Below are 9914 nucleotides of genomic sequence, written 5' to 3' on the forward strand. Positions count from 1 at the left end.
GGTGCTGGAGCTGGCTTCGCAGAGGCAGAATGTGCTGACTCTTAACCCTGCACCTGTAAGGAGTAAAAGGCTTGCTCACACTGAGGGGCTTTGTGAGCCAGTTCCCAGCTCTATTTAGCACACAGTGATGATACTGCTGTCGTTTTTATAATGTTATCTTTTAAATGTAAGATGTTTCATTCATCTGTGTATTGACTACGGCCCATTTTTATTCAGTCACAGTTTTGTTGTGTTTGGCTTTTTTTACATCTGATGTCTCTGAAAATTCTCCATGTTTTTTTCCTTCTTTCTTGACTCCCGCATTTCCCTTTCATTCTTATTGCACGAAGTGAAGAAGAGCAGGCACCAAGTTCTCTCCAGTAATCTAGGGAGACTTGTAATGATATTTCACAAAGGGAGCTGCGCCTCCCGCCCTTACTTTCATTATTGTTATTCAGTTCTTTGGTGTTTTTGCAGTTGGGACATCCTCCTAAACCCCCCTGCTCTCCCTGAGGAGCTGGGAACCTGGGTAGAGTCCCTGATGTTTGTTCTTACTCAAAGGTGCTTTTACTTGTGACCTATTTCTTTTTTCCCTGAATAGAACCTGTAATTGTATATTCATGTGAAATTCTACTACACTGTTACAGGCTCCCTTGCGTGGGGGCATATGCAAATGATAGGACAAGAAATGAGCCACTTGTAGGGCTGGGGTTTTTGGAGGTGAGTTTTTTTATTTTATGTTTTTAGTATTCATCTGTTTTCACTTATTAATTGAACTCGTGTGAGTTGGAAATAAACAGTCTCAAAAACGAAGGTTTCTGAGTCACTGAAGGACCTGATGCTTTGTAAACAGGTGAGAGTAAGAAGTAGCACAGAGGCTGGGAGTGGGAGAAATATATTAAGTGAGCTGTTCCTCTCATTTGCTGTTTTTCATTACTCTTGATAATATGTTTATTAATAGTGCTACATAAGTGGCAGATTCCAGTCTAGATTTGACCTGGACCAAACTATGCCTGGCTTTCCCTTTTCTCTGCCACTGGTAGGACATGTGGCATTTCCCTCATATTATCAAATTTATTACTATTTTGGAGCATCTGCACAGCCCTGCAGAAATTCCTAACAGTAAGGCCAGCACATGGAGTCAGACCAGCCGTAGTCATGCCTGCTTGATGGATGCTGGTAATGCTGCCCTGAGGACTCCAGTAAAAACTGGTGGACGCTAATATATTTCTCCAGTGAACAGAAGTAAAACTCAAGTATCTGCACACTAAGTCACTTTCTTTCCTGCTTTCTTTGGGCTAATTTCAAGAACACTGGTCAGCCTTCTCTTAGCAAATCGGTCCTAGTTTTAGGACTCATTTTACAAGACTTCAAGTTTATGCTAGATTTTCCAAAAAAAGAGAATTCTGTCCTGTCAATTTGTTACGGTTATTAACCCCAGCATGAACAGCTTAATTCTTCTGCTTCTCTCCTTTTAAAATACTTGGAAAGACAATATCTTCTATTTAGTTTTAGATCAAGACTGATGAGCTGAATCAAGTGGGGGTTTTGTGTTTTTTTAAGCTGTATAGATATTTTTGTTTTTGAATTATTTTACTTATTTAAATTTTATTTTGTAATTTTGCCTCACAACTAATCACTAGAGAGGAAAGGCTCTGAAAAAGTTTGTCTTTCTGTTACAGCACTTGAAGATAGGTACGGTATACCCCCAGGCACAGTGCCCATATTTGAGTTTAGCTGATAGTAAACAGTTTTGCGTAAGATCTGGCTGACAGAAGAGTGCTCTTTAAAACCATCTTCATGCTTCAAGAACAGCCTGTTTGGACGGGTGGCTTTACAAGGTGCAGTGAACAGACACCACAGCTCACTGCTGAAAGGGGTTGGTTCTGATTTCTCCTCCCTTTCTCCATGAGATTCTGGCACTTCATTTCTGCTGGATACAGCATCTTTTTTGACCATTTTTGGAGCTGGTGCCACTTAAATTTGCTTGATCTGATATAAGGGTGAGGCAGGACCTCTGAATCATGTCCAGGAATGGGCTGTGGAGAAGAAAGAATTGAAAGGAAGGGTAGGAAGAGGAATGAAATTTCGCTCTGTTTTTAAAAGCTGTGAGCTGTTATGTCCCTCAGTTGCTTGTGGAACTGGCTGAGGCTGTTATGGAATGAACTTGTTGGCAAATTCCTACTGCAGCCACAAATGGAGAAGGGATGTTTTACCTCCAGTCCCTCTGCATCTGAGAGGAAGGGCACCGGCAGGGCAATAGAAGTAGGATGTGCGTGTCAGAGAAGCAGAAGCACCTGCAGACTTCCCCTTAAGCAAGTCTCTGTGGTTCCAAATGCGACGCTTGGCAAATGAGCTTGGCCGACTTTCCTGCTTATGTTATAGTGCTTATTCCTGTCTTCTACCTTACAAACTGGGCAAACCCCCAAATGATAAAGTTTTTGGATGGTTTAGTTTCCCTGTTGACTCATCAGCTAGCTATACAACCCCTTATGCCACATAAAAACAGTAGTGGGGGTGAGCAAGAGGCCAAAAAGCAAGACTGTGGTAGCCAGCTGTGCTTCCATTTGGCAAAAGTGATGGTGAACCCCAGCCTTCTTGGCTTGGGGCTTCAACTATTTCTCTTAGTAGCAGCATCTGCCTAAGGAGGTGCTGCTCCTGCCTTGACCCCTCGGTGGTGCTGTGGGTGACTGCAGTGGGTGAATTGCATCAAAGAACTGACTTCAACTTGCCAATCCTTTTTTTTCTTTTTCTTTTTGTGCATGTCTGTGCTGGTTCCTGGTTCTGATTTCCCCACATGATCTCACCAACAATAGTATGAGCCCAGCTAAGTCTGTCATTTCCTGATGTTTATTTTGCAGGGTGCAGCCCTTATGTTCCAGCTTATCAGAGGACGATGGGGCTGCCTGTTATCTGCCCACCCCTTCCGTGTTACTGGTACAACTGTCTGTGTGGTTGCTTGAACTGGGGAACTGGTCCAGGTTAAAAATAATGTGTGTGTAACTTCTTTTAATGTGTCAGAAGGATTTCTGCCCACAAGTGTAATATCACTGCTGCTCTGCAGAGCAAGTGGTACCTTGTAGTGTTGTCCCTGTGGATTGCTCCACCTGAAGACGAGTAAATCATGCAAACTATGGGCTTTTTCTTAAGATGTGGTTTCAGTGGCATTCAACTTGGTATCCCTGTGGGTTGCTGAAGGAAAAGGTAGTTGAACTTTCTTTTTCCCCTCCATTGGATCATCCCCTTCGCTTCACTAGTGTCCTAGTGGTAACTGCTGGAAGGCGAGTTGGTTCAAGTCATGGATCTGACAAAAGAAAACTCTTTAATTCCCCCCTTGCCTTTTTGTGTGAATGAAGGGAAGAGGAAGGGGTAACTTTTTTAAGGTTAGGTGGTCAGCTGTGCTATTGCATGTTGGTAGATCTGGTGTAAGTAAAGTGTTGAGAGCTGACACACTAGAAGGGTACGTGCAGAGTTGTGCCTCTTGCAGGCTGTAGAGTTGCACTGGATTAAGTGTACCCTGAAACTGCACCACTGGTGTAAGTTGGTTTGTTTACTAGTTTCTGTAATCCTTCACTAAGGGTAGATAAACAATGGGCAGAAAAGTTCTTCTTTTTAGAAACTTCAGCCAAACTACCAATGTCTAATTTTTTAAAGGAAAATGCTATCATTGAATTTTAACATGAAAAACTAGGTGTTCTCTCTATTTGCAGCAGCTTCCCAGAAAAGGAATTTTATTGCAAGATTGTCTCAGCACTTCTAAAACAGTACAGTTGAAAATTTTTGGTGACTAAAAATGAACTTAACAAATTTCCTACGAAGTCAGCCAAATGTTACATCTAACCTCATAGGGTATCTCTAGCTGCAACAGGAGCAAATGTCGTTCAGGGTTATGGTCTGACAATGGCTTTATTGCCTTCATGCTTCCTCAGCATTCACATTGGTTGTACTACAGATATTGGAGGCTACATCTGCACTCAGTCCATTTAATATCCCGTATAAAGGCCACGAAATTCTTTAATCTCTTCGAGAGCCTGCTGATACTGCCTGCTTTCATGATCTGTTGTGACAGCAAGTTCAAGTAGTTCACTGCCTGCTGAGTGAAGAGGTCTATTCTTCATCTGCTTTAAGCTGATCCCTTACTGCTTTCAAGTACCCCTGGTTCTCCTGCTAGAGGACGTGATGCCAGTTCCACCTTCAGCTTCTGCACTTTGTTCCCTCCCATGGCCTTTCTCCCTCCAAACTGAGAAGACCTTGCCTGGTGAGGCAGCTGCTCCATCCCGTCGAGCATTTCGTTTGCCTTTCTCTGCATTTTCCCTGACACTGCTGTGTCCTCCTTCAGAGATGAAGATCAGAACGGCACCCGCTGCCCTGCGTGAGGGCGCACAAAGTTCTTGTGTCCTGGCAAAGTGATCCCCTCCATCTAGCTCACAGTACCTCCGATGTTTACTGGCTGCTGTAGCACACTGAATCCGTCCTTTGAGGGAGATTTGCCAGCAAGAACTTTGCTTCTCTTTCCTGAGTTATTCACTTAGACGTGAGCTCTCTATTATGTATCATGTTGTTCTTGTTTCCTATTTTCCCAGACTCATCCTTGTGAAAATATCGCTATGAAGTCACTAACTTAAAGTGTATTTCATAGCTCTTGGTTTTTTTCATTATGTCAATTTGGGAGGAAGGTGTAGTAGGGAAGAATCTATTACTTAACGATATAAACACATGAAGAATTTTAGATTTCATGGCTATTATTCTTTAGCCCAGTTAGAGAAATCTGAAGGAAGCTGTTTGATCAAGGTTACAGGATAGCGCTGAGCGATCTATAACCATGGGAACCAGTGCTTCTAGGTCTTCCTCAGATATGTTAAGAAAACATTTCATTCCAATCAGTTACAGTGAACTGAATCATGAGGCATTTTGCTGGATATAACAAATTATTAAACTGATAAGACAAACATGTGGCAAAATAAGCTTTAATTTTGCGTGGTAAGTTTCCTGAAGCTTCTCTCCAGCAAAGCTCTGACTGAAAGGCTTGACTCTTTTGATAGGATTTTTTTGAAAGTGATTTCACATCCCTTCATCCCTCTGCATGGGCTGGTGGACTGTCTTAATGCCTGAGGCCTGCTTTTTAAATGCAATTCTCTGCAAATCTGCATGCGTTTTGGGCAAAGTAGCCTCTGACACAGTAAAGGCAGAGGTTTGAGAAGGAGCAGAATCTGGTGGCAGATAATGCAGGTTCATGTTGCCTCAACTGGTGGAGTTGGAAGTCAGAGGAGCCTAAGGCACCAACACAATGTTGAACAGTCCAGGTATCCTCTGTTTTCTACTGTGTTTTGTTGTTTGTGTGTATTCTTGACAGCATTTGTCTGCCCAACTGAAAGCTTGACTCAGAAAGCATCGTGACCAGGATGATGTTTGGAAATCCTGCCTGCTCAATTAGAATAAAAACATCTTGAGAGTTCCATCTTGCTAGATATAATTTTGCAAATGGGACTCATTTGTATGTGTATTCATAATACAACTGCTGTCTCAGTCCTAGGTAATGTTTATAACAAATCTATTTATTTGTTACAAAGGGTTTTTTAGGGGCATTTTGGATAGTATTGTTTCACTAGTTTTCCTCACTGCTCAGGAGTAAACTTTCCTAATACAGATCATTACAGGCTGGTGTAATGACCTTGAGTTATTCTCAAAAAGAAATCCATGGAATGTGGTCCCTAATACTAAGCAGATTAACTGTGTGTAAATGTTGCAATTGAAATTAACTGGCACACCAACTGCTGCATCACACAATTAATGTAGGAGATCCTCTGGGCTTAATTGTACACTTAGATACTGTTTCTTGGTAGTCGTTATTTAAAATGGGTAAATGAAATTGGATTTTTTTTTGTTTTGTTTGGGGAACTGATAACCCTTTTCAAGTTTCAGCTAGCCTGAGACCTGATGCTTTGAATACTTTGAGAGAAGGCATGGGCAGTTTTCCTTAAGCCTTTGTCTAAACTGGGAGTTGAAGATGAGCTTTCTATCTCTTGCGATAGCAGTGATTGAATTTACAGCATAGGGCAGGCTTACGCACTTTGCTCTGAGCCTGGCGTTATGGAAGGTCCTTGGGCTTTGTGTGCTGTGGGCTCTGACAGGCATTGCGACTTTAAGTCTGAAAGCTTTGGTGTTTCAGACTCGGCTTGATAATTAAACAGAAAGACCCTGAAGAAAACTTTGAGGGGTGTTTTTGTGTATTCTGCATGTTCTTTCCTCTGCTATTTTATATATATAACTGCTGACTTATGCTCACCCTGGAGAATAGTACTTCACTTGTTTATACATATGTGGTATCTAAACTTTGACCAGTCTATTGGCTTCCTTTTTTCCACTTGTTTTTAAATTCTTCTGACTGTGGAGAAATTGTGTATCTTTAACAAGGTAATCTTCACTTGTGAAAGTGGTTGTAGATTCAATCTATGCAGTTTATATGTCTCCTTACTTAACTGGAAGTTTATTTTTTAACCTGAGTGCATGACACTGTGAAGAGTATATGGGCTTAAGCCCAACTTTTTATGGGTTAAGGTTTCACCTTCTGACAAAATTACTGTAGTTGAACAAACTAGACCATGGTTGCAGCCTGAAGCAACTGTGAAATAATGTAATTTGGGCTGTGCTTGACAGCTTGCCTCTCCCCAAAAGGGAAAGGATAATTCATCCTCATACTTCCCCATTCTCCTTCCCTCCACCACTTCCTTGCTCCCAAAAATGTGGTTCCACCATGTTTCTTGGATGGGAGAGAGCAGTAGTCAGCTGTTTAGCAAACTCCTCGAGCCTCCCAAGACCATGGCGTAGCCTCCTCACACAGCATGTGGTACCTCGTGTTTGCAATGGACTAAGCGTTTGCAGAGATGCTTATTGTGGCCCAAATGAATTGACTTCATAAAATCATAGAATGGTCAGAGTTGGAAGGGACCTTAAAGATCACCTAGTTCCAACTAGGTTCCCAGCCCATGGACAGGGACTTGTTAAACCACAAATGTATTTGCATATCTGATTTGGTAGCTCATGTTAATTAGAGCAGGAAACATGAGAATCTTCAATCTTAAAGTTATGCTGCTGAAAAAGTAAGCCTCTGTGTGTGCTCTTTTCTATGTTTTAAGAGTCTTATTTACCTAGCTCTGATATTTTTGTAATAATACCAATGACCTTTCACTTTTGCATGTGATTCACAGAGTCATAGAATGGCTTGAGTTGGAAGGGCCCTCAAAGATCGCTTTGTCCCAGCTCCCCTGCCATGAGCAGAGACACCTCCCACTCGACCAGGTTGCTCAGAGCCTCATCCAGCCTGGCCTTGAGTTCTTCCAGGGATGAGGCATCCACAAGCTCTCTGGGGAACCTGTTCCAGTGTCTCACCACCCTCATAGTAAAGATCTTCTTCCTAATGTCTAATCTGAGCCTACCCTGCTCTGGTTTAAAACCATTGCCCCTTGTCCTATCACTACCTGCCCTTAGAAAAAGCCCCTCCCCAGCATTCCTGTAGCCCCCTTCATGTGCTGGGAGGCTGCTATAAGGTTTCCCCAGAGCCTTCCCTTCTCCAGGCTGAACAATCCCAGCTCTCTCAGCCTGTCCTTGTAGGAGAAGTGCTTCAGCCCTTTGATCATCTTTGTGGCCTCCTCTGGACCCTCTCCAGCAGTTTCATGTCCTTGTGTTTGAGGACTCCAGAGATGGATGCAGTTGGTACAATTTAAGCGTTGTCTTGGTTCCCTAACTGTTTTAATATTGTTGTATGTTGGGATTTGCTGCCTTCCAAGCAAAGCTGGTGGAATCCTGTGTATACATGTGCATGCACATACTCCAGCCTAACTCAGCTGAGGTCCAGCGGCTTAGTCTAAGCTCTGGATGGAGGTAGATTTAGCCTATGCTGACCGTCTGTCCTAAAGCAATTGCTTGTACTCAGCTCCACAAGTCCAGGAGGTGGTATCAGTTTAAGCCACCACAACTGTTTGCAAAGTGAGTTTGTTTCAACACTGATTTAGATAAAACCACACAAACGCACTGTTGCTGCTTCATACGGATTCCTTAGACATGACGAAATGTAGCTGGGTCTGGTGCTGTTTTCTTACAGGAGAAGAAGATCTGGCGCTTGGTTAGTGCTGTGGGAAGTCACCCTGTATTTAGCTCCTCGCCCTTTTTTGCCCTTCTCTTGAGCAGAGCCTGGCTGGGCTCCCTAGGCCTGTTCTGAGGGCTGAGTTAGCTGCATATGTAAGCAAAGATGCCAGGAAAATGCTTCTCCCTTGTACCCCCTGTGTTGTCTGGCACTTCAATTATTTCAGTTGGAGTGAAGAAGACTTTGTGGGTGGAGAGTGAGCTTGTAGGTAGCTAGAACCAATCCCACAGAGACGGCTTGGATACCAAGAGAGAGGCAATGTACTGGAGTTTTATTTTGGGACTACTTGACCTGGTTTCAGGCAAGATTTATCCTGCTTTTAGCATTTTGGATTTGAGATGTATGAGAAGAGGAGCAAGACTTGGGGAAAAAATTGCCTGGTGAAGAGGAGGTATCTTGCTGAAAGAGGGGGCAGGCTCTCCTATGCTTACCATAGGGGAAGGCCACGCACATGGGCACTGACCACAAAGTTGTGAGGATACTGGAAGCGTACGCCCTGGCAGCTTTTTCATCTGTCCATAGCTTTAGTTTAATTGAACATGTTATGTGAGCTTAACCAGAAGAAAATGTTTAATGCTGCCGCTTTTTGCCAGCTCCATAGGGAGAATGACTTATGGCACATTTGAACTTTACTTACTGCTAACAGCAATGCCTTTTTTTTTTTTTTTTTTTGCTTTTTTTTATTTTAAACATTGAGGGGGAATGCAAAGTTGTGGTGACAGAGCTCAGTGCGTTGGTTCCAGTGGTTTAAGTCAGCATGTTCTTGTTATAGAAAATGGAGAGCCAGTGGGATAAATTTTAAATCCTGCAGATGGTTAATGACAGGTTTCAGCAAACTTACAAACTCCTCAACTATGTAGCACAATACTGGAGCCAAACGCTGTGGACAGTATATTTCAAATATTTAGAAGTTGCCAGTGGCAGCTCAACTTTGAGAAGCATGAAGTCACTCTTGAAAGGGTTCAGATTTGTTAGATATCCTGTGAACAGCCACCTATTTCTTTAAGCTGCTGTTAGTATGCCTCAGTGGGGAAAATGGTGTATAGATGTTAGCTCCCCTATGAAAGAGAGAAGCTTTTGCCAGCAGACAGGGGAAAGCACTGTTGCTGGTGCTATTCTCCTCAATGCATGCTTCATCTTTTTGTATGAGTCTGAAACAAAACCTTTTGAATTTTTCTCTTTCAGAACCGCAATGAAATAAAAAATGGAGCGATCCTTCGATTAACGACATCTCCAGTGAGTTACTGTTGTCTTCTCCTCTCTCTTTGAAGTGAATGAGTAAATCGTTGTGAAGAGCTGTATGCATTTTTAAGCTTTAGCTGCTCTGTATCCCACATTCCTCTTGCAAAGGAACATGATGGGATGGTCACAAGATGACTTATATGGGGTCAGGGGTGGTATATCTGAGTGACATTTGGTGATAGGATTGGCACAACTGGTTGTTTTTTGAGGTTTTTTTGCCTCACTTCTCTCCCACTGGAAACAGCTTTCATGTCCAAGACACCTCTGTTTCCCTCCCAGCATTGCAGCCTCTCTCAAATTGCCCCTTTTTTTGCCCTGGAGCTCAGAGCCAAGAGAAGAAGCTGGGAGTTGAATCACAGAGCTATGCTGGGCAGGTCAGGGGAGAGTTTTCCTGCTCTCTGTGTCTCTCTTGAGTGAGCAGCAACTGTAATGTTATGTAATGTTAATGTTTTAATTTTATTGATATTTTTTAACACCCAGCTCCTTGCCAGCTTCTCTAAAAAGCACGGCAGAGTTGCTGGTTGCCTTGTAATGGGCCTATTTTCCCGCT

The 9914-nt window shown here is 42.8% G+C and overlaps 1 protein-coding gene across 1 annotated transcript in view; it reads left to right on the forward strand.

Moving 5' to 3' along the window:
• Positions 1–9914, forward strand: part of LOC104274962 (engulfment and cell motility protein 1) — a gene marked incomplete at its 3' end in the record, with an annotated part of 91739 nt that overhangs the window by 16293 nt on the left and 65532 nt on the right. The window contains exon 4 of the mRNA XM_009870762.1: positions 9308–9358. Within this exon, the coding sequence (XP_009869064.1) occupies positions 9308–9358 (51 nt within the window). The remainder of the gene's footprint in view (positions 1–9307; positions 9359–9914) is intronic.

Source organism: Apaloderma vittatum, unplaced genomic scaffold (genome assembly GCF_000703405.1).
Source record: "Apaloderma vittatum isolate BGI_N311 unplaced genomic scaffold, ASM70340v1 scaffold2206, whole genome shotgun sequence".
In the NCBI taxonomy this organism is placed as follows: domain Eukaryota; kingdom Metazoa; phylum Chordata; class Aves; order Trogoniformes; family Trogonidae; genus Apaloderma; species Apaloderma vittatum.